This window comes from Momordica charantia, assembly GCF_013281855.1.
Source record: "Momordica charantia cultivar OHB3-1 chromosome 6 unlocalized genomic scaffold, Mcharantia_2.0 BLBB01000006.1, whole genome shotgun sequence".
NCBI classification, from domain to species: domain Eukaryota; kingdom Viridiplantae; phylum Streptophyta; class Magnoliopsida; order Cucurbitales; family Cucurbitaceae; genus Momordica; species Momordica charantia.
In genome coordinates, this window is record NW_028275164.1 from 5,145,374 (window position 1) to 5,170,627 (window position 25,254).

A 25,254-nucleotide genomic window follows, 5' to 3' on the forward strand; every position below is an offset into this window, starting at 1 on the left:
GCACATGGTGAATGGGGACCAATATGACCCTCTTCTAAGAGTTTAATTATGGGAAATGCAAAATGATTAAAGCAAAAGTTTTAATTTAAATTCCTTTATTGAGATTGGAGATTAATTAATTAATTAAATTAACAACAATTTTCCCATGAAATCGTGAAAGTTGAAATTAAAATGTGTGGTAGTTTTTTCTTGGAAGAATTGAAGGGGAAATGAAGGTTTCCCTTTCCCATGGAGGATGCAGGCTGGTAAGGTGACAAAGGGAGCGCAGTCATGGAGGAAATTGCTCCTTTTTGTTTGTTTTTTTCCTCTTGCAAAATCTCTGTCTTTTTGAAAAAAAAAAGTTCTCATTCTTCTTTTGGATTTTCCAATGCAAATTCCCACATCTTTATTTTTCTTTTCCATAGGGTCTCTCACAATCTTAACTGGATTCCATCATTCTTTTTTAATTTATCATCTTAATTTTTTTGCAAATTGCAGTGAACAGAAATATAAAACCAAAAAGAAACTTGTTTGATTATACAATCATCTTCTTCCACACCCCTTAACTATTCCATAATAAATATATAAACAACTAATTTTATCCGTACAATGAATATAAAGTGTGGAAATTCAGAATCTTTGATTTCAAGAGAAGAAGTTACATGTCTTTATCGCTAAACTATACTCATATTGGCGATACATAGACATTTTAAATCATAGAGAAACTACCTATATCATATGTTAGCCATTCTTGATTGGGTCGACACAAAAGAAAAAAAAAACTCGCAATGTGGGTTAGTGTAGGAAAGAAAGATGATGGATCCTTGATTAGGGAATGAATTAGGGTATTTTTTGGAAAATAATGGGAGCCCCATATTGTGGATAAAGAAGCATCAGGACCGTTGGTGCGTGTTGATAAGTGGGCGCCAATCGAAATGTGAACCGTTGAAGTATGATTGCCATTGTCAATTTTGCCTGCAAAAGAGCCAAGTTTTGGCCGATGCAGGTCCGTACGCCCAGCCCAAAAGGAATTAACCCGGCCGGATGGTTTCCGGCTCGGCCCACCCCCTCCGAGAACCGACCCGGGTTAAACTCGCTTGCGTCACTCCCCCAAATATTCTGATCATGATGGACGGCCAGGATCGGAATCAGTAACTCCGTCCCGCCCGGGATCAACCGCCCTCCGAGCTTCACGTCTGCCTTTGCCCGCCTGATCGTCGCCACCGTGGGTGGGTACAATCTCAGCGACTCATTCAATATCATGCTCAGCTGCGAGTGCCCACACCGGATAATTCCCCACCAAATAAAAGAAAAAAGGGGAAATTTTAGTGAGTTGGAAGAGCTGAAAATGTTGTATCCAAAATGACAAAACAGAAACAACAAGTTGCCAATCAAGAAACCAAAGCAACGGAAAGCAAAAGTTGGCAGTTTTTTTTTTCTTTCTTTTTTCTGGGCAAAAAGAAACAGACATCAAACTAGATGACAAAAACAAAATTTCTATAAATATATATATTTCTTTCTTTAATCTAATAAAAAACATTACCTCCACTCCATCATCAATAATACGTGTACTGTGCTACATGAATTAATTAATTAACATAATTAACAAATTAAAACACACCACTCCTTATCAATGACGCAATCAAATATTTGTTAATATACTGAGGTTTACGTGATGACAATAAATAAATGGCTGGTGGGTCTTATTTTAATCCATCAAATATTCATATTCATAGTTAGAATTAACAATTTTTTTATAAAAAAGATAGAAATAGAAAAGAAAAGAGCTTACGATCTTCAACTTAGAAACATGATCTGCGGAGGGGAGGTCACGTGGACCGCACACGCTGAGGACCTCGTCACGCGCGAGAAGTTGCCAGTGTGGATGCATTGCCAGCAGGACAGTGGTCCACGTCAGCAGATTGGAAGTGGTCTGTTTGCCAGCAAAGAAGAAACTCTTGCACTCTTCCACGATGTCGTTGACAGTAATAATATTATTGTCCAAGGAAGAAGAAGAAGAAGAAGAAGAAGAATTATTATTATTATTATTATTAATGGAAGCCTGAATCATGAGTCCCAAAAAATCCTTTGGCCCTTTCTCATCCATTGCCAACTCTCTTCCTGAATCCCCTCTTCGACCCTCGATCAACTTTATCAGCGACTTCTTGATTTGCTTGTCCAATTTCCACGAATTTATGTTCGTCCTCGTGGGTAGAAACCTGAAAAAATTAAACTTAATTTTTGGATGATAACTTAATTATCAAATATTTAACAGTGAGGATAGTAATTCACCTGTAGCCAGGAATGAAGACCTTTTGAAAGGCTTGGGCTGCCAATATCATTTGCTGGGTTTGAAGCTTGAAGATGGCTTTGCCATCCTCATAGCTACTCCCGAAGGCGGTTCGAGTGATGACATCTTCTGTCAGGGTTTGGAAGAAGTCGAAAACTTCGATCTCGACCTCGGCATCGATGTCGGACCAGTTGTGGAGCATGTTGGCGACGGCGCGGGCGAGGACGGGGACAAAGAGCTTGAGATTGTCGATGTGGAAGGTGGGGGAGATGATTTTGCGGTGGTGAGCCCATTTGGGGCCCTTGAGGGTGAGGAGGCCGTCGCCCTCGAGCTGCTTGACCAGTGGGTGGGCTTGGTTTTTCTCGTAGAATTGGGAGTTGGAGGTGAAGATTTCTCGGATCATGTCCGGGTCGGATACGGTTAACCGGGGAATGGGTCCGAACCAGATCAGGAAGGTGGAGCCGTAGAATTTGTTCCAGTGGTGGTAGAAGGAGAGCACGCGGGGGAGAATGTTGTGGGACAAATTGGGCATTGGACGGGACGACGCCGCCAGCATCATTCCCACGAGTTCTTTGAAGTTTCCGATGAAGAAACGGTACGGGGGGCCGCGGATTCCCTGTCTAAGGAAGTGCCGTTCCGTTCTTCTCGGCTTCCACCACAGAAGCAGCCCCAGTTTTCCGACGAACATCAAAACGACGACGCATAGTAATGCAACCTTCATGGATTCCTTCATTTTGTTTCGCGACGCCTCTCTTTCTTTTTATCTGTGTGTTGGTTTTTTTGGTTTTTTGCTCTCTCTCTCGCCTTCTTCTTCTGCCTTTAAATAAAAACATACACAAGCACAGAGAGCAACAAGGCCAACGGCGTAGGGTCCGCAGTTGGAAATCTAAGTGTCAACGATTTTCCTTTTTCTTTTTTCTTTTTTTTATAATTTAAATTACAAGTCTCACAAATTCAACTTTTAATTTCGTCTCTATTTTTCTTAACTTTCAATTTCTAAAAAGTATTTAATCTGTTAGACATTTGTGTTAAGGTATAGATGCCTCTAAAGCATGAAAATTTAGGGACAAATTTGTAATCTGACTTTTCTTTTTTTAATTTTATTTTCAATTTATATGATTATATCCTTTGTTTTGGAAGGCAAATGCTACTCTTGTCCTTTTCTTTTATTATTATAAGGGAAAAAGTGGCCTCTTATTAATTTATTATATAATCATATGTGTGTTTTAAGATAAATATACCATATGACATATATCTCCAATTAAGCAAGGTACGATTGTGAGTCTCGATCCCATTCCCATTTTACTAATAAAAATAATAAATATATAATATGGCAAAATGGAATGATGATAAATATTTGAAGTAAAATTCAAGCTTCTGATCGTTTAATTGAGGATATATATCTTAATCAGTTGAATTATGTTCAAATTTGTACATATATTATAATTAACACTACAAAATAAATTTTAATTTTAATTTGTTTCCATGAGAGTCCAATAGTTGTATATCACTGATTACTAGCGATTTTCACTTTCATATGCAAACACGTGTTGAAGAGTGCTTTAGATACTCATTGTCTCGATAATATTGTAGCATTCATATAATATAGGCAACGTGTAAGGGTCATTGCAAGCACTTTGACCATTATTTGATCGATATGAATTTTTCTAGTACAAATATAAGGGGTGAGGTCGAAACCAACACGATTTTTGGAAAGATGTATACCTTAACCAGTCAAGGTGTGTTTAGATTGCTTATATGAATTGAATAAGTATTCCAATAATTTGAAAAATCCTAGTGTGAAAATGAATCAACATATGACAATCAATAGTTTTCTTTTAATGAAAATATGTGAATTATGTTTCAAAAAATAAAATTGAAAAATGTGAATTATAAACTAAATATGCTTTGCTCTCGGTAAAATGAAATTAATGATATGTGTTTTTATTTTTTTTAGTACAATATATTTGGGGTGAAAATTCAAATTCACACGATACTTTAATCGGAGATATGTACTTTAATCAGTTATACTATGCTCATGTTAACATTAATGCAAATGTATTCATTTGATTTATATATTATTGATATATAAATACACACCTTGTCCTAACAAAAATTGCACACCTTTATGGAAATAATCAAATTAGTAATTATGAATAACAAAAAGAATCAATGAGATATGTATCAATCAAATTTAAAACATGCTTTCATATAATTAATATAGAAAACATTCGACAAGTTATTGGCAGGCTATTAAATTTTGCAACTACGTACAAAAAAAATAATTAAAATTTTCCAATTTTGAAAATGGCCTAAATTGAATATACATGATGAAAATGATATTAACCGGTTAAATTATGTTTAGATTATCCATCGAATAAATAAATCATATTATTATTATAATTAAATGGATACAAAACCATGGATATGAATTTAATATCATATTAGTAAATACTTTTAATTTGTATCGGTGTGTATTAGGAATTTAGGAATAAGCTCCAAATTAGGAGTTCAATTAAAAACCTTTTAGAAAATAAATTCTAAAAAAGTAAAATTTCTTCTCTCCGAATGAATTAGAAAATATTTATTAAAATAACATAGTTGCAAACAATATGAAAAACTATAAAATATTTAATATAATATACATTTCTATGTGTAAATATCAAACAACCTTATCTTTCCAAATGTATAAAATAAAATATACATAAATACAAAATAAAATTTTTGAAAAATGGAAACGTCTATTTTCCTTTTTTTTTTTTTTTATCAAGCACTCCCTCCTGGCCAATGTAAAAGGTATTTATATTATTCATAAATAGTAATTAATTAAATAAATTAAAATGTACCGTATAAAAGAAAAACAAATAAATTTAATGGGTTTATGATGTATGTAACTCAGGAGTTATTAATGCACCTTTGAAGACACTTTTTTTTTTTTTTTTTTTTGTAGGTAGCTGGATGATGGGATATTGGATGGAACATTTCCCTCCAATTATTTGGTATTTTTCTTCCATTTTTCCATATTTTAAAATATATTCCTTTAAATATGAACTTTCCATGAAGTTTCCCTAATTCATTTCATTTTTTCTATATTAAGAAAATATTAAACGTAATAATTTTAAGATTAAATTATACTTTTTTTAATTATTTTTTACCTTTTGGGTTTAAATTTTATCTCAATATTTTTATTGATAGTTGTTAAGAGTGTTAAAAAAAATGGTTGTGTCATGACAATGACCATTAAAATTAATAAATTGAAATATAAAGACAAATTTACAATTTTAAATGTATAATAATATAACAAACTTGAACAACCATGAAAATACAGACAAAAAGTATAATTTCATTCGGTTTCAATTTTTAAGTACTAACTAACTTTTTATGTTATTTGTCCTATCATATAGAAACAAAAATTTTATACTTTTTTTATATAGTCAATCTCTGGAAAAATAAAAATAAAAATAAAAATATACATTATCTCTATCTATAGAATAAGTTGAGTAAAATATACTTTTAAAAAAAATTTGAGTAAAATATGATTTATTTGGAAGCTAGATGATAATAAGATAATGGTAGGAGAATGTCACACTCATATTACGGGCTCTACATTTATTTTATACGTTTAAATATTTTAATATAAAGATGAGAAATGAAATTTCTTCACAGCACATCTAATCTTTTATTAATTTGTCTTTTCATATATATATGTATACATTTAACATTTAGAAATAAACTAGAGTAGAGATTAAAAATAGCACATTTCAATGAAGAATAAGAAAAAGTAAAGTTATGCTTCAAAAATAATTAATTCTACTTAAAAGGAAAACGTATTGGCTTATAATTTTAAGTTGGTTCCCCTTTCTTGACTAAAGTTTATATATTATATATTAATGCAAGTCAATAAAAGGTACACGAAAATGAAGAAATAAGGGAAAAAAACTAAAACTTTTCAAATGACACGAAGTCACAAAGTCGTGGTTTTTCTTATCTCTAACATCATTCTAGTACCTATCTCTTTTCAATGTGAAATCTTTAACATGCCCCCTTAAAATCGTGGTTCTTTTGACTCGTCGATATTGGACAAATCTCATTTTTTGACCGGTTTCTCGTTTGATCGTTTTTGGGCTCTAATACCATATCAATTTTCATGGGGTTCAATCTCAAAACCAATTAGTAATGAGATGAGTAATTCATGTCTTTTATAAACCATTATAAGGTCAATTTTCTTTTCATCTTGTGATCCTTAACATCTCTCGACAGAAGATCGTGAATTCGAATCTCTACCTCGCTCTAGACGTTGTACAATTAAAAAATAAAACATCATTCTCTTTTATAATACTAAAACCCGATAAATTGACAAAGTTAGGTTAACCTAAGATCTCTGCGCAAAAATCGAATATTTTCTTTCCACTTTTTACCCTTCTCGCAAAGAAGAAGAAAAGCATTTCTTAAAGTGAAGGATTTGTTGGAATTAAACAAAAGAGAAATTGAAAGTTGATCCTATTTTGTATTTTCTTTTTGGTGAGTTATTGGTGCCAAATGAGAAACCGCCCACCACATCACCCACAAGCTGCCACACAAAAGAAGCCAAAATGAGGCAACTTATCTGCAGAATTATATCGTTTTTCTCCAGTCCCAAAGTCCTCTATTTCTTTCTGAAAAAGCTTCTCTCTTTAACCTCTCCCCCTCCTCCTTCACAACATCTTCATTGGTGCGATCATTTTTCGAATATGGTCGAAAAAAATCGACCATACTGCAAACAAAAACGTCTCTCTCAAATTCTCGATGTATGCACGATAGATTCTACGCATGAGATTCAAAGCTCAAGACCATATGGGCTTGTACATTGAAGCCAAGCGTGGAAATGTGAATTCTCTCTCCAACATCTTATTTGATCCAAAAACATGATCATGGGGGAAGAAAGAGAGAGAGAGAGAGAAGCAGAAGGGAAGTTGTCGTTTTGGAATGTTGCTCTTAAATTTGAGCACATGGGAACAAGAGTGTCTATGTAAGGGTTTATTTGTGAGGGTTAAGTGGGGAAAATATGCTTTTGTTGACCCAACAATGGGTGCCCACAGCCATCCACCCCTAAACTTTGTCCCAATACTCCTCAGACAACTTGGGTCATGTCTTGTCTCTCTAATTTTGAACTTAAACTTTCTCCATAAATCCACCAAAGTTTCTACTAACACTACTACCTCCCTATAATGTCTTCTGATCTTTTCAATGTTAACTCATCTCGGCCGTCTTTTCGCGATATCTCGTTCCATATATATCGATTAGAAGTGATGGTGGGTTATTTTCTCTTTCCTCCACATATGTGGTTAGAAGTATCAAATATCTTATTGTTTATTGTTGGAGTGCTTGAAGGCGAACAATACGATCTATCAAATCGTGGAGATTGATAGAAAGTATGACCTATTAGTTCGGCTCCTCTAATAAGAGAAGAGGTAGGTTAAGTTATATCTATTATCTTTTAATTTCCTATTAGATTTAAGTTTTGATAGGTTAGGGTTTTCTTGTTCTAATAGCTAGGTAAGTATTTACTTATCCTAATAGGCAAGGGTTTCGTTTACTTTTCTTCTTTGTAGCTACTATTATTTATATCTCTGTATCAACTCTGTTTGGGGGAAAGAATACCCAGGACACGTGGAGGACAGCCATTGGTGCCCCAAGGTGACCCATGAGTCATGCCCCAGCTCGGACCGCCGAGATCACCACCACTAGCGTTGAGAGATGCTAAGTATGAGGGCCGGGGTGAACTTGCCCGAGGTCCGACCTACCGGGAAGCTCGGTGGGGGTCGATGTGAGCTACTGTCAGCGGCGTGATCATCAGGTGTAACCGTCGGTCCCGAGATTACCGGGTGTAACCGACGGTCCCGAGATTACCGGGTGTAACCGTCGCGAGATTAGCGGGACTACCACCCATAAGTAGAGGACCTCACTCCGCGATCAGGTACGATGATTTCTGACCTCGAACTAAACTGGGAATCCGACCTATACTGACTTGATCGTCGGAGTGCTCACCTTTTTGTGCAGGTCCGCCCAAGTATTCAGAGGGGTCCGGAGGTCGGGTTCGAGCTGCAATCTGAAATACACTGTTGTGCATATCCTTGCATAAACAAACTCTTTAATGTTTAAGTAAGAAATAACTATTTTTCTTATCAATTAACATGGTATGTTTGTTCCTGGGGTGGAAATTGAGGGTACAATAGAACGACGCCAAGTATTCCCACAATGTGGTCCATGTAGCAAGTGTTCTATCCAGACGTGCTGGATAGAAACAAACTCTTTATTGTCAGTCGGGAGAGTAGATGAATTATTGCATGACTGTTCGAGACAGGACACAAATGACACTTTGTTCGAGAGGAAGATTGTCAGAGTTTCAAGGTATGCAAACAAAGTCTCACATTAGTTAGGGAAGAGAGTGATCTATGATATATAGATGAAGACAATAATTTTTATTAGTATGAAGCTTTACGAGTGAAACAAAAAACAAAGTCGTGTCATCTCTCTTCTCATTCTATATTGGTTTGAAGTGGAGAGTTGAAGGAAAAGATGTGAGAGGGTGTCCTTTGCAAATGAGTGTCCAACTTTAGTGAGACAAGAGAGCTCATAGAAGAGAGAAACTTTAAAAAAGGGAAAAAATAGAGAATCCAATCCATGAGAGGGGGAGTTTTGCCTTTTTCATAACATAATTTTTTCCATCTCCAAAAAACTTGAAAAGAAAAGAAAAGAAAGGACAAAGTGAGAGAGAACAATAACAAGTGATGGAGTTATCGAAAATGACCAAAACAATCCCACCAACAAAAGCCTGCAGCTGATGATGTACTCTCTACTTTGTAAAATGCAAAAATATAGAAAATCATTTAAAGGCTGCTGCCAACTTTTTTTTTTTTTTTTTTTTGGTTAAAGAGAAAAAAAAGAGTTTTTTGTTGGGTTGCATATGGTGGCTTTGAGAAAGACTGAGAAGAGAAAATGGGTAAAGTAAATAGTATAATAATTTTGTCAGTTTATCAAAAATGGGGTACCTCTTGTATTTATTGGCATTGGTTTAAGGCAATCAGATTTCCATTATTCAATTTCAATCCACACCTTTTTTGTAAAAGTCAATTGGATAACTCTGTTTTTCTTTTTCTTTTTTAAATATTTATCTGAGAGTTTGAAATGCTTTTCGTGGTGCAATTGAAAAGAAAGAAGGGAAAAAAAGAAAAAAAAAGGCAACTGCATGCGTTTGCTTTAAATGAATAAAATAAATTGCTAGTGTTGAAGGAGAAATTGTATTATAAAATTATTGGGACACCTTTTTTTTTTTTCTCTTTCTCCTTCTTTCTCATGCATGGTAAAAACTAAAAGGATTGATTTGGTAAAGATCGCCAAACTGGGACCCCACCATCTCTCTTTCTTACTCACAATTAAGAGAAACTGAAAGATTCGAACCCATGACTTCTTGGTAAGAGACATGTGCAAATTATGCTGAACTAAACTCGTGTTGGTTTTATTATTTGAACTTTCAATAATTTGTTTAATAGACTTCTGAATTTTAAAAAAGAAAAAGTTCCAATATTGCGTCTAAATGGGTTGGTCTTTGAAGTTTAAAAAATTTATGGTAAATTCTTAAACTTTCAATTATGTTTAATGAGGATTTGAATTTTGAAATAATGTCAAAGATTTTGAAATTTTTGGACTTGCTATACACTTTTTAAAATTCAAATATCAATTATATATCATTAACTACTCAATGACTAAGTAATAGTTATTACTTTTTGTCACAATCGAATTTACATAATTTTTTTTTTTAGTCCAACATGTTGGAGAGGGAATTCGAACTCAGAAACTCATGGTTGGAGATATATGTCAATTACCGCTGAGCTAGTTCGCTTTGGCATTAATGGTAATATATTCAAGAAAGGAAAAAAATGTTTTTTTTTTAATTTTTGGTTTGGTAAGAAAATTGGATTCTTTTTAAAATAACCATTGACTTTCTCCAAGGACAGGAGGGTGAAGGATCTGTAAATACTCAATGCCAAATCCATTTTTCAAAAGAAAGAGAAACTTTATGTTAAAATTTTTCATCTATGTAATTATGTGCATATAGATCACATCTTATTCTTTTTTTTTTAATAAATTGACAAGAGTGGATGCTTAATTAATGCGCATTTAAGTTAGTCAATCATCAACCAAATTGCCTAATTTTCATTACATAGCATGCGCCCTCTCATAACACTTTCATTTTATCATTTTCTTCTTCTTAATCAATTAGTCAATCATCAACCAAATTGCCCAATTGTGACAGCGATGTAATTTCCACCTTAGCTTCTAAATCATTTATGGGATAAAGAATTTTTTATTTTGTATATATTATCTAAAGTTTTCTAATGAAGTTAGCATATATATATATATATGATTAGCCTACTTATGAATCATTTTGATTTGAAGAAAAATTGATTTTCTTAATAAATGGGAAACAAACTCAACTTTGGAAAAGGTTAAAATAGTTAAACTATTAGATCTACGGTTTATTGTTTCTTATTTCTCATTTTTAGTTTCTTATTTCATGTTTATTTTTCTTCCTTTTTAATAAATAAAAATAGAATTGTGTTATTTCTTACTCTTTCTCTTTTATTTAAACAAAATTATGTTTAATAACTATTTATAGTTTATTCTTTAAAATTTTTTAAATTAAAAAAAAAAGAGTAAAAATTAATTTTTAAAATTAAATATTCAAAATTTTTACGTTGTATTTATTTTTTTTATTGTTTATTATACATTTTATAAGTCAAAAATGACATAGATAATGTTTTTTTATAAATGTTATGGAAAAAAATTTGAAACATAAACAATAAACAAAAATGCTGATTTTGTTGTTAAAATGAGAAAGGAGAAATATCAAGCATTATCAAATACTCATAACATGATTAAAATTAAGAAATAAGAAACATGAAACCTAAGATCATAAAACAGATTCTTAATTTTGATGGATACAATAATTGTCACACACATATAATATATAAAATGAAAAATAGAAATAGCAAGTGAAATGGGAATTGCCAACTCATTAACATTTTTCTGTTAAGTAGCATATCTCCTGCAAAGATGCTTCTATTTTATTAATATGATCATCTGTAATTGCTCTCTATAATTAGAGAGAGATTGCTTGGTTGAGATATTTTATTTTTGAATTTTTTTTATTCTTGTTTGATCATTAGTAAGAATGTGACATTTGGGTATCTTTGGCAATATCCTCTTCTCCACGATCCATATTGTGTAGTTACATCAATTCTGGATTTTCCACCTTTTTCCAACTAATTTTTTCAATTAAAAAATATTAATAATGAAATCATTTTTCATTTTTCATTTTATAAATTCTACCCCAATTTCCTTCTCTCTCTCATATATATATTTACTATCACTTTATTTTGTCCATTTTTTTCACTTTCTTTTGTCATTGTCTATCTTGTCTCATGTTAAATGAGAAAATAGTTGTTTAATAAATACATTACATTATTATTTAGTTATCCGAATATTCTATACAAAAAAGAAAAAAAAAAATATATATATATATATATATAATTATATAAAATTTGGTTTCGCCGTTTGGGGTATTTTTGGCATGAAAATAATGACAGAGAATAAACGGTAGTTATGCAATCAACGGTGATGACCAGTCCTTCACAAATCACAACTATAAATATATTATATATTTAATTATTTAGTTTATTTTAATTGATTTTGAAAATAATGAAATAATAAGAAATAATTTTTTTTAAAAAGGCTATGTCAAATCACGTCAAGCCACGTGTCATCCAATGATTGAGTGTGGAGGGTCGAAATCAGAAAGTGTTTAGTTACATCAACTCGATGGTTTGGCAGGTGTAGCAGATCCTTGTTTCCTTTCTTCTTATTACTTATTTACCCTTAACGCCCAATCATTGTTTTCCCTTTTTTTTTCTTATTTTTTTCATTTTCTTTGTTTTTTCCTCTAAACGCATATATATTGTTTTTTTTCTTCTTCTTCTTCTCTCACAGAGTACTAATATATTTCTTTTTTTACCAACATTTCTATGATTCTCTTGTTTATGGTTAAAAAAATTTGTGATATAAAGTAAATTATATCAGTTTTAACCATCAAATTTTGTACTATAAAACATAAATTAAGATCTCACAATTACTCAAGTTCCAAATTTGTTTTAAATAAACGTAAATACGAATAAATTAATGCAATTTGGTATTTGTGACTTAACTAATTGAACTATGTTCAGGTTTGTCAATTAACTTTTGATTAATCGTTGCTAAACTTCAATTGAGATTGGAATTTTTTACTTTTTTTTTTGTGTTTATAAAATGTCATACATACTTTACTTAATTAATTCAATCAATTATAAAATGTAATCTTATTTAAAACAATGTCATAATTTGGTCAAATCAAAGATGGATAGATTGTTGATACCTTTTTAGCTTTAGAAAGCACGAGGGATTGAAAAAGATAATAGAGATTTTCTAACCATTATTAAGATTAAAGATTTGATTATTTAATTATTTAATTGTGGGGAATCTAAGGTAAGGTAGGCATGGAGTAGCTAAGAAAGCAAGTGGGCCAAAAAGTTAGTATTCATCAATTAAATATAAATTTAATTATTAAAAGTTATCTCTCTTTTAATTGTGATTTGAAAAGTGACAGACCTAACAAAAAGAGTAAAACAAATGTTTAAGCCTATGTGGTTTTTAGCTTTTTAACTTTCAAAAACTTTCAAAACATCAATTTAATGAGTCAATATTAATCAACAGTCTACTCAATTTAAATCATCGTTATATTAACTTTCTATAAGGGTTTTTCATTAAAATATATATATATATATATATATAATTAAAGATCTATATATATTTTCCTTAACTTTTGTTTGTGGGATACAGTGAATCGTAAATAATAAAAGGAAATTATGCATCAAAGAAAGAGTACAATAGAATCATGTTACCTTTGAAAGTGATAAGTGACTTTTTGGCCAATTATATTTTTAATTTTAATAAAAATAAATAAATAAAATAGGCTTTTACATAGCTCAAAATGGTAACAAAATGGACTACAATTCTTTTAATTGATTATTAGGTTTTAAAAAGATATAAAAGTAGCCTAAATCATGAAACAAGGTCATAGTAAGTAATTTTGATATAGTAAAAAATGGAGGAATGAGAATCATTTTCTTAAATTTCCACAAGTCTTTTTTAGGGGAGAAAGAATGAAAAAGGTTTAAATTTCTTTCTTAAAACTTTCAATTTTATTACACAGTAGTTTATGAATTCGTAAACATGGTATTAAATTTCAAGTCAATATTTTTATATATCTATGAGTTCGACGTCAACGCAAGGGACCAATCAATATTTCTATAATATTACAAAAATAACATAGTATCACTAATATAGACCTAATGTTAAAATTGATAATATTTTACTTATTTAAAAATGGTAAAAGACTTACTTGTCAATTTAAATATTTGTTTTTATTATTTTTTTTAAATATCGTTGACGTTATTTTATCAATATTTTCTATCAACTTCAACGTTTAATACCTTGTTCTTAAGAAGTCAATTTCAATTTCTAATCTATAAGGTTAACTTTATTTTAATTCCAACCTTTCAAAAATTGCTATTTTTGGGCTGTTTGATAACCTTCTCCTTTTTTGTTTTTTGTTTTTGAAATTTGGTTTTTGAAAAACAGTATTGATTGATAACCATTTTAAATGTTAAAACGTGTTTGAAGTTCTAATTTAAAAAAAAAACAAAGTAGTTTTTAAAACCAAATTTCTATTTTTCAAAATATTTTCTTTAACTCTCTAAAATGTCTTTAAAAACTTTCCTTTTTATCTCTCGAAACTTTTGTTTTTATTTCTCTACATTAAGAACAACAATAATTACCACGGGATTGGGTCCCTGCTCTAAAAACGTGAAATTTATTTACTGCTTTGTTCCAAGTCCATCCCCGATTTTGTTTTTTAGATAATTAATATATATTTTATTGAATATTTTACTAAATAATTATGAATAAAATATTAAACCTCTTTCAAAAACCAATTATTTATAATAGTGAATAATAAAAAACAGTTATCAAGCATATATGAGCTTTGTATTTTAATAATAGAAAACAAAATAGAAATATCAAACCGGCATTTAAGTATTAAGTTAACCAAAATAAATTCAACTGACCAAATGTGATGAAATGAATGAAAAAAATATATAGAGATAAAAGAAGGAAGTTTGATATTCTTGGGAATGGAAGGGAAAAAATAGACAGAGAGAAAAATGTATATAAGAAAGAACGAATGACAAGTTGTCTTTTTGTGCCAAACATAACAAACTCTGACACTGATAATGTTTTTTTTTTTTAAATAATAGAAAAAAAAAAACAGAGACAGACAAATGCATTAATCCGTACTATTCCCACAGCCATCTTCCATTGGAATTGGAGCCTCTCTGTTTTCACTTTTTCAGTTAAAATCTCTCTCTCTCTCTCTCTCTCTGAATTTCAGGCTTTCTTTCACTGCCATCTATGAGCAAAACTATCATCACTGCTTCTTCCTCTTCCCCCACTTTCCCAATCAAAAATTAAAAAAAAATTATGTAATTTCTCACTCTATTATATAACTAAAATGTTGCAGAGAAACAAAAAAGGGAGCAGAAGATGGTGCTACAATTTTGCACAGCATATATGAATTGTTCCTCTGAAACCATATTTGTCTATTTATGTCCATCTTCCAACTGTCTCACTGTCCTTTTTTAATCATTTGTACTTTTGACTACCTCACTCTCCTCAGCCCCAAAACCAAAAAAAAAAAAAAGGAACTTGAATTGAGCTGACATGGGAAAATGAGAAGGTTTTGAAATGGCAAGGACTGTAACTTGACAATCAAAGTGGATATAAACACAAACCATAATAATCTCATGGGGAAAACAGGACAATGCCAAAAGCCTTCCAATTTCATGTTTTGGACCTGAAAAGAAAAACCAGTACTCTTTTTCTTTTGTTTCAGAAAGAGCATGAGAATCCAGATCATCATCGTCATTCCAATCTTTCAAGTTTTTAACCAACCTACCAGTGGTTGATAATTGAAATGAAAGTGGAAACTTTTGAGAAAAATTTTCCTGAGAAACAAAACCCAAATGGCAGAGACAGAGACAGGTGGTTCCAATTTGATGCTTCTCTTCGTATATGCTTAGAGACAGATGGTTGGTTTTGCAGAACATGTCCTGTTTCCAGTTTACGTGAAACGAAAATGGTTCTAAATTCATTTGGGGTTTTGTTTGTTTGTAGCCTTCACATGATGATGGGGCAGTAATGTATTGTGTAAAGTCGCAGTCTTTTTAATCAGTAACCCCATTGGCCATTCCTCGCCCCCTTATTGAGTTTTGAAGCTAATAAATGAATCTCATTCACAATTTCACACATCCCTTTTGGTTTTGGTTTGGTTTGCATCTTAAATGGAGGAGCCAGAATCTGAGTTTTGTTGTATCATGAAAGTGGCAGTCTGTCTGTTGGGAGCAGAGATTTGAAGATACACCATTAAATTCAATTGAATTAAACAATTCTGCAGAGTGAGAGGACCCATTTCCCATAAACGCTGAGGAAAGAAAAACAGAGAGCAGACGAGACAGAGTGTTTGGAAAAAGATGGAAGAAATGGGAAAGGGATTAATGTGTGACCCAAATTGGGCCCAGTCGACCACCAACCGACACTGAAGAGGCCACTCGATCTTTTGCTGCTTCTTGGAGGCTGAATTGGTGCTAATTTTGAGAAGCAGGCCCCGCCGCCGGGACACAGTCGTTTTAGAAGGCGCCCCACAGTTCCTCGACATGCCGGCGGGGCTCCGGTGTCACTTCCCACGTGCCTTACTTTTGGTTCAAATCGATGTGCTATTGTTAATCTTTATGCTATCTTACTCGGTTCTTCTATTTTTTGGAAAATGATGTTAAGGACTGATTATTCCTCTCAATGTCAATTAATTTTGAGATGTAACTCCGTAAATTTTGATATAGTATCAGAGCTAAAAAAATTCAAATTAACAAATGGGATCCAAACAAAGGATTCTATTTCTCGTTGGGAGATGAATGATGATGATGAGAGAACCATAGTGTAGACCGACATGGATAAAGACAAGTCCTAATGCGATGGGAAATACAAGGAAGAATTGAGAGGCAGCTACTTGTTTTTACAACCATGGGGCTAAGTGAAAGCCAGGCTTGCACAGGTGCAATTGTCTGGAGGCAATTTTGGGTCAGTGGCCATATTTAAGCTGTGTTCATGAAAGTGGCCTAATGTTCTTTTACATTTGTCAAAGCAAATAAAGCTTAATATGCAACTGTAGTTTAACATTCCATCATCCACTTAAGCATATCAAATTTGGCAGTAATTTAATAACTTGAAAAAGTTTATTTCTTGGCACCAATCAATCCTTTTGAGGAAAACTTTGTGGCTCCAATTTCAGCATTAAATTTGATGGAAAGAAGGATCCATTCATCTTTGAGAGCAAGAAGAAATTGACCTGAATGAAATCATTTAATTTGGGTCGAATTGAATTTGTGCAATGTGCAGATATATTTGGACTATTTAGCCCACTATAAATGTCTACTCATCAGCTCATGCATGGATTAGGCCCAACCCAAGTACAGCACCCGCCTAGCCTACCACTAGCCTACCGTCAATGTCATCTTCACATCAAATATTATAGAAACTCTTGAAATATTGGAATTTCCAAAAGACTACAGTAATTAATAGGAAAACAGTGAAGTAAATACATCGGAAATTGGCATGTTTTAGCCTGTGATGAAAACATAGCTGGCATCAAACTTTTGAATATATAAAGAACCACACATGTACGCATGAGCTCAGTATGCAGATTCAATTAATTCAAGATTCTTTTTTAGAGCTCAAACCTCTAGATAATTGACACAAACTATTATCAGATTACATTATTCAGTCTTTTGGATTTTGCTTCAATGGTTTTGTATTTCCAGGATAGTCAAGAGTCAAGACCACCCCCTATAAGAAATTATCATATCTAAATATTCAACTTCTACTATTTTAGAAACATATCATTAAGAAGCAGAACCATGCCTACGTCATCATAAGAGAATTCCCAGAATACTAAACAGAGTTCATCTTCAAAAAGGAAATAATCAACTCGAATAGAGTAGCATATAATGGAGAAGTTCTGCATAATAAACTTTTAATGGAGGAGGCCATGTGCCTGATAATCGATACAGAACTCAGACAAAACGACCATTAACACCATTTTTTAGTTCCACTGAAGCTTTAATGTCTACCAAACTTAAGTCTATCCACAGTCACATCCTGCACCCGTATTGGCTTCTGTCGATCTTTGAAGCAGAGCATATTACTAGGAGGGAAAAAGAGAAAACAAAGAGATGTAAAAGAGTGTCACCAAAGGATCGAGGTTGTATCTACTCAAAAGCATCATCATCGTCATCTGGCAGAGGTTGACTGGCAGCTGCAATCAACTCAGCTTCATGCCTGCGGAAAACAAGCAACATATGAAAATGGATACTCAAAAGAATATCAATGGTTCATTAGTTATGTCTTATGATGAGAAAGTCTCACTGTTGCTGAGCAGCCAAGTCAATGTGTACTTCTGGAGGAGCGAGTGCAGGAGACTCCACAAAATGAATGTTAGCATCTCTGGAAGCACCAAAAGAGAAGGGAGGTCAATTGTCTACATCGATCACATAGATAGAAAACATAAAATCATCTACATAGAATATCAAATTACCCGGCTAATTTTCTGGCTAGGTACAGAAACGGTTTCTCAAAGTTGTAGTTACTCTTTGCAGATATCTCATAGTATTGAAGATTCTTCTTTCTGTGGAATGTGACCTGCTTTGCCTTAACCTGCCTATTTTTTACATCAACCTTGTTTCCACAAAGAACAATAGGAATATTCTCACACACCCTGCAAAGTAAGAAGTCAAGTCATATAAAATGACTTATCTTCGGAGGAGCCATGACAATGTAATAATTTGATCATAAACAAATGTCGTGTCACCTGCAAAGATCACGGTGCCATGTAGGAACATTTTTGTAGGTTAATCGGGCAGTAACGTCAAACATGATGATTGCACATTGTCCATGGATGCTGCAATCATTAATATTAGAAAAAAGAAAAGGTTGGGAATTGACAATAACATGAAGGAAACTCATTACAGAATATCAAAAGGGGAAATTGAAGTTAGATGTGTGAAAAAAGCATTCATCCAAGTCATAACAAGAAAGGACTCGGCAGAAATATAAAACATCTGCATGGATTGATTGGGTCAAGTGTGCACTAAAATATAGTACATGCGACATGTATGATACTTCATTAATTCATGTTTGGAAAATATTGCACATGTCTATTCAAATCAAAGCTCTTATTATTTTGACTTACTAGTAACCATCACGAAGACCACCAAACTTCTCCTGTCCGGCAGTGTCCCAGCAGTAAAATCTGATCTTTCCACAGTTTGTGAAGAAGTCCAGTGGGTGGACCTCCACACCAATGGTTGCTAATATCATAAAAAATACAAAAGGATGAAATAAACAACCAAGTGGTGAAGTAGACAAGAAATAAAATGCAATAACAACTGAAGCCTTACGTTCATATTTCTTTTCAAATTCACCAGTGAGATGTCTCTTCACAAAGGTTGTTTTTCCTGGAAGCAAACACATTCGAGTCAATGGTGTCTCACTTTCAGTCTTCTTAGATACTAAAAGAATTCATCTTGACCAGTGAAACCCCTTTAAACTCACAAGAAGCGACAACTGACACTCATCCAGATAAACTAAACAAACATGAGAGAGAGTGACAATCTTTTTTCTTTTCGTAATAATGCCATCGTCAATAACATAAAGCTCGGGTGGGTTAAATGCATTAGAACAAGAATTTATCCTAATTCCTTACTACCAAAGAGGGTAGAGCAATTAACATCAAACCGATCTCCTCTCTCTCGCCCCCCCCCCCCCCCCTTCCTTTCCTTCTTTTCATCTTTTCAAGTGTCGCAAGATACGGTTTGGTTCTCCTTAACTCTAAGCATGATTACTAATGAAATCCAGCCAAGATCTATTACCCCAATAAATCATTGATAGGTCTTTTCTCAAAAGAATGCACCCTGGTTTTCATTTTTTCCCCTGACAACCCGCCAATAGCTTAGTGCTAAGTTTCATTCTATTTTTTCCTACTTCCAACTCAAAGATAACATCGCCCAGTAATGACCATTTTCCCCAGAATAATCCACCAAGAATCCAGCTCTCACCATACGATTACATTACATTGACCACAACATACATAGTTTCAAGAGAGAAAAAAAAAGAACTCAGAAATTAGAAAATACCAGTGCCGCCATCGCCAACAATGACGAGCTTGAAGCTGGGGTAATCAACAGTCTTCTGGTCCGGCAAAGCCTAAGAAATTAAAAACAAGAAGACAGAAAAAAGAACAAATCATATTCAGAAAGGCAATGAGAAATGAGCAAAATCTTGAAAGCTAATCAGTAAATTAAGAGAAGAGAGTTACCATTGAAATGCGCGGAGTGAGAAAGAGAATCCAGAGAGAGAGAGAGATTGGTATCGGCGATTTAGGTTAGACCCGTTTGGGGTTTTTATAAGGTAAGCCGCTGCTGGCTTCAAATTCACGCTTCTCTCTCAGCCGTTAGATTTTCAATTGGATCAATCTCCGCCCTCGCTTTTCCCCTTCCACCCTTCTCTTTCTTTTCTTTTATCAAATAAATAACCTTTGTTTCTAATTTCTATTCTGAGAAATAACCTCTTTTTCTTTTTTCGGAAATTATTTACTTTTAAACTAAATATTTCAGCTCATTTATGAAACACATAAAATATAGTTTTGAATGTCATTGTTTCAAAACTAAAATGAGTTTAAAAATTATTTTAATGGAAATGAAAAGATTTAAAATGGATGTGATGATCAGAAGATTCTATTTGATTGTTGACTATAAATGAAAAGATATCTGATTATTTAATTCTACACTTTTTAAAAGGAAAAGCAAATTCTAAATTCACATTTGATTTCAAATCTTCTTTTTTATTATGTCATGTACTCCTTCTTTACTAGAAGTTTAGATTATATATTTTAAAATATAACAGCATAGTTATTTATTCTGCACTAATAATTAGATAAAATATTTTCTAAGATGCTTAAAAATGAAAGATCATGATATGACCTGGTAACAATGTAATAAAAAAATCGCTGATTTCAATAATACTAATTAACCATTTATTTAATATTTTTGTTGAATATAATTTAATGCATCAGTTAATTTATAGAAATTTAATATTTTTGTCATGCCTACACGATGCCAACAGAACAGAGACGTAAACAATTCAACTCAAAAGAATCCCAAGAAAGCTAAATAAGATTGAAGAAAGGAATTAACTCAACTCAAATACCGCAACACATTTAATGGAGAAATTTGGCCGCCGCCCAGTGGCGACCATTAATCCACACGATTACATTAATCAATTCACACAACTCGCTCACAATTCACATAACCCAATCATCATCAACACCACATTTTTTTTTTCAAATGTTCCGGGAAAACTTGACGTTTTCAAAACTCAAATCTCTATTCCATAGCAACATCCACCCCATCTATTGCCTCCTGTCAATCCTAGCAATAAAGTCTCACCCTGGGGGAAAATGGAGAAAATAAAGATATCTGGAAAAGAGCATCAACAGATGATAATCAACTGCGGTCTCTACTCAAAGGCGTCGTCGTCGTCATCTGGCAGAGGTTGGCTGGCAGCTGCCAGCAACTCAGCTTCATGCCTGCAGAAAACAAGCAGTATGTGAATGCGGATTACTCGAAAAGATGACAATGGTTCATTGAATTGAGTTATGATGAGAAAGTCTCACTGTTGCTGGGCAGCCAAGTCAATGTGTACTTCTGGAGGAGCAAGTGCAGGAGACTCCACAAAATGAATGTTAGCATCCCTACATAGATGTACCCATCCATAAGAAAAGAAAACCAATTTTGTAATGAAATGTTCATGGCCAGGGAATTGAAGATTAAATCAAGCAAACAGGGAACTGAATTTACCCAGCTAACTTCCTGGCCAGGTACAGGAATGGTTTCTCGAAGTTGTAGTTACTCTTTGCGGATATTTCATAGTATTGTAGGTTCTTCTTCCTGTGGAATGTGACCTGCTTGGCCTTAACCTGCCTGTTTTTCACATCAACCTTGTTTCCACAAAGGACAATTGGGATATTCTCACACACCCTGCAATTTAATGAAGTCATCTAATGGTAAGTAACTTCCGGATGGTGTGATCACAATGGCACAACAATTCATTCTTGTATAAACAAGTTTGTATACGAAGAAATGTTTCATTCACCTGCAAAGATCACGGTGCCATGTAGGAACGTTCTTGTATGTCAATCTTGCAGTAACATCAAACATGATGATTGCACATTGCCCATGGATGCTGCAATAATGGATAAAATAAAATAAAATTAAGAGTTTTGAAAATAGCAGGAGAAAATTCAATATAGAAGGTCGTGAGGGGAAACAGAAGTCTGTTGTCATGGAAAATAATAGCATCAATTGGCACATCATAACAGGAAAAGACTGAGAGTAAATCTGAGAATACGAGTCGTAAATGAATCTAACAGATCAGATGTACAAGAGTATTGAAAATTCAAGAAATTGTTCGACTGAGTTTAACTGTGAATATACAAGCATATAAAATACACCCAAAAGAATCAAGGCTTTCATTGCCCACTTTAACTTACTAGTAACCATCACGCAAACCACCAAACTTCTCCTGCCCAGCAGTGTCCCAGCAGTAAAATCTAATTTTTCCACAGTTAGTGAAGAAGTCCAGTGGGTGCACCTCCACACCAATGGTTGCTGATTTCAAAAGAAACACATAATAATGAATGCAATAGAAAATACAGCCACAAAATCAACAGAATAAGCCATCAAATTGAAAAACAAATTGCCAAAACTCTTACGTTCATATTTCTTTTCAAACTCCCCAGTGAGATGTCTCTTCACAAAAGTAGTCTTTCCTGAGCAACAAATATACACAAATCAGTTATTATGCACTCAATATCAAGTCCTAAAAAGGTATTAGAAAGAATTCATCTTGCATGCTTATGTATGATCTCTTCTTTCATTTTGATTCCATGGTTATTTCATCTTGATTCGTTAAGTGACAGTCTGACATCCACAATTACGATCTAATTCCATGACTTTTTAGAGCTAACCACTATTGAGAACTCAAGAAAACTGGACACATTGTCAGGAACATGCGTGAGCAGAGAGATCGAAAAACAGACATACAACAAATCAAGAGACGCAATCATCTTTCTGGGACAATGCTGTCGGTAACATAAGAGAGACTAATATGGGTAAACCCCATTTAGATCTCAAATAACATATATCTATAAAATTAGAGAGGGATGAGCCACTGATTTCAAACTGTATAGACAGAATCCCATTCACTTAAGCTTGATCTTCCATCTCCCTCTCTCTCCCATTATTTTTTTTTTTCTTTTCTTATCAATCAATTGTTACCCTCCAGCACTGAATCACCTTATGAATCAGAAACAAGTTTCGTTCATTTCGCGTAATCAAAAAAAATAATGCCTAGAAAGGACCATTATCCCTAATGCATCGACTAAATATCCAGCTCTCAAGATGTGATACATACAGCACAGAGAAAATTGTTCTAAAAGGAAACTAAGAAATAAGGAAATACCAGTGCCACCATCGCCAACGATCACGAGCTTAAAGCTGGGATAATCAACAGTCTTCTGATCCGGCAAAGCCTACAAAAATTGGCAACAAAATAAAACGTAACCAGGTGAAATTCAAAATGGATCACAAAACCGCTAAACTGCAAAAGATCATGAAACTTAAAGAAGAACAGAAACTCACCATTGAATCGCGTCGGAGACTGGAAATGGGAAGCGAGAGCGACGGGAGAGAGAAGGGTATCGGCGATTTAGGTCATAAACCCGTTTGGGGTTTATAAGGTAAACCCCCACTGGCTTTGAAGCAACGCGATTTTATTGGCCGTTGGATTCTCATTAAAGATCATCTGGACCGTGCTTTTCCCTCTCGTGGGGTACCTTCTAGAATTGTTTTGTTTTTGAAATATGGGGCTCGCTACTCGCTGTAAAATGACTTTTTTTTTTTACTGTGTTTTGGCCGTGGAGCGCTTTACAACAGAAAAGGACGCGACTGTCGCAAAAATCTGACCTGCAGTGAGGTAATGTGTTAAAATATACTTCTGAGATTTTTTTTTTTTACTTTTGTTTGGTTTTGATATTTTTTCCTTTTTTACTATTTTGATACATTTCAATCCATGTTATAGCTTATATCAAATTAATACTTTCAATTTTTATTTATTTCGGACCAAACATTTTTAAAAGGCTATTTTGATGTCTATATTTTCTAACAAAGTTATCATTTTAATATTTTTACTTTTATTTTTATCGCATCCGTTTCGATCATTTGCATGACATTTCAATTGGAACTCATTTAGTAAGGTTCTTGTTTTTTGTTTTTGTTTTATCTTTTTTAGTAAAGGAAAATATAATTGCATGACCTCCAACACCTATGAATGCAATAATGATAAAACAAAATTTTTATTTATGTTGAAACAAATTGGGAAGGAAAAAACTTGCAACGTTCAGGACCATCATCCTCCTGATCATGGCATGGTCCAATAAAAAATTGACATTTGTTGCTTTCATATTTTTTTATTATTCTATTCAACTTCAAATTTCATGATCTCCTCAATATCTCTTCAACATCTCTTTTACATTTTTTTTTTTACTTTTTCTTATTTCAAAACGTATTTGATGTTTCTCCTTACTAAATCTCTCAAGCATGTCTTTCATTTTTATTTGACCAGTTTTCTACAAAAATAAATATAACTAAGCTTGTAGATTCACAAATATTGTAAATATCATTTATTGGTTTAAAAAAATTTGAGCATGTTCAAGAAAACTAAAAAACTGCTGAAAACATATGTATTATTTTATTTTAAAGATGAGAACAAAATCATAAAAGAAAAATAAAAAACAAACCAAGATTGTGTACCTTTAATTTTCATTATGTAACTTAGTTGTGGAAGAGTGGAGGAGATGCGTAGAGAGAAAAGTGGGAGGTGAGAGATTTTAGGGAGTGAGAAGAGGGAAGAGAAACGTCAAATACATTTTGAAAAAAGAAAAAAAAAAAGTAAAAGAGCCATTGAAGAGATATTGATAAATATGCATGAAATTTGAATTTTAATAAAATAATAAAAAAAATATGAAAACAACACATGTCAATTTCTTATCAGGCCATGCCACAATCAGAGGATAGTGGTCTTGAATGTTCAGGCAGGAGGCAAGTTTTTTTCCAATTGGGAATTGTAATAAGAAGTTTTCGAAATTTATATACAATTTTGATAATGTTTTAAAAAATAAGAAACAAGAAACATAAATAAATAATTGTTAAATACTTAGATTTCTTAATAAAATTAAAATCGATAAACAATAAAGAAAATCATTATCAAACAGGCTATAATTGGTTGAGATGTAGCCATAAATTTATGTTAAATAATTTTTATTGTGTATAAATTGTGTGCACAAGTTTTACAAATAGAGATCAAATGGAAAAAAAAATCTGAAAATACAATAACTAAATGAACAAAAATTAAAAGTACAAAAAGACTAAAATAAAAATTTAGTAACTAGATGGACCAAAATGAACCTTACACAATATTGATACTCTTTTTAAAAAAGTTTGGTTGTCTTTTACACTAAATTCATCTATTTTAACATAAACAAGTTCGTTATTACGGGACAACAATATACCATTGGCTCTTAAATAAGGAATTTTAGAAACCATGTATACTTATATACACGCAAATATATAATAATAAAAAAAAAAGAAAATTAGTTTTTATAAGTACAACATATAGGGTGAATGATC

The 25,254-nt window shown here is 32.8% G+C and overlaps 3 protein-coding genes across 3 annotated transcripts; all 3 read right to left on the reverse strand.

Annotated features, from left to right (window-relative positions):
- Nucleotides 1–595: 595 nt before the first annotated feature.
- Nucleotides 596–3,169, reverse strand: LOC111014518 (cytochrome P450 734A1-like). Its single transcript, XM_088125710.1, has 3 exons — nucleotides 2,272–3,169; nucleotides 1,772–2,198; nucleotides 596–1,248 (listed from the first exon to the last, which is right to left on the reverse strand). Exons 1-3 carry the CDS (start codon nucleotides 3,000–3,002, stop codon nucleotides 820–822), a joined length of 1,587 nt encoding a protein of 528 aa, XP_087981836.1. The 5' UTR covers nucleotides 3,003–3,169; the 3' UTR covers nucleotides 596–819.
- Nucleotides 3,170–17,420: 14,251 nt separating this feature from the next.
- Nucleotides 17,421–19,971, reverse strand: LOC111014404 (GTP-binding nuclear protein Ran-3). Its single transcript, XM_022289119.2, has 8 exons — nucleotides 19,827–19,971; nucleotides 19,645–19,714; nucleotides 18,910–18,966; nucleotides 18,702–18,819; nucleotides 18,321–18,410; nucleotides 18,048–18,227; nucleotides 17,879–17,956; nucleotides 17,421–17,791 (listed from the first exon to the last, which is right to left on the reverse strand). The coding sequence occupies exons 1-8, from the start codon at nucleotides 19,827–19,829 to the stop codon at nucleotides 17,722–17,724; spliced, it is 666 nt and encodes a 221-aa protein (XP_022144811.1). The 5' UTR covers nucleotides 19,830–19,971; the 3' UTR covers nucleotides 17,421–17,721.
- Nucleotides 19,972–20,698: 727 nt separating this feature from the next.
- On the reverse strand, nucleotides 20,699–23,362 carry LOC111014403 (GTP-binding nuclear protein Ran-3). Its single transcript, XM_022289118.2, has 8 exons — nucleotides 23,209–23,362; nucleotides 23,030–23,099; nucleotides 22,281–22,337; nucleotides 22,059–22,176; nucleotides 21,662–21,751; nucleotides 21,367–21,546; nucleotides 21,183–21,260; nucleotides 20,699–21,095 (listed from the first exon to the last, which is right to left on the reverse strand). The coding sequence occupies exons 1-8, from the start codon at nucleotides 23,209–23,211 to the stop codon at nucleotides 21,026–21,028; spliced, it is 666 nt and encodes a 221-aa protein (XP_022144810.1). The 5' UTR covers nucleotides 23,212–23,362; the 3' UTR covers nucleotides 20,699–21,025.
- Nucleotides 23,363–25,254: the final 1,892 nt, after the last annotated feature.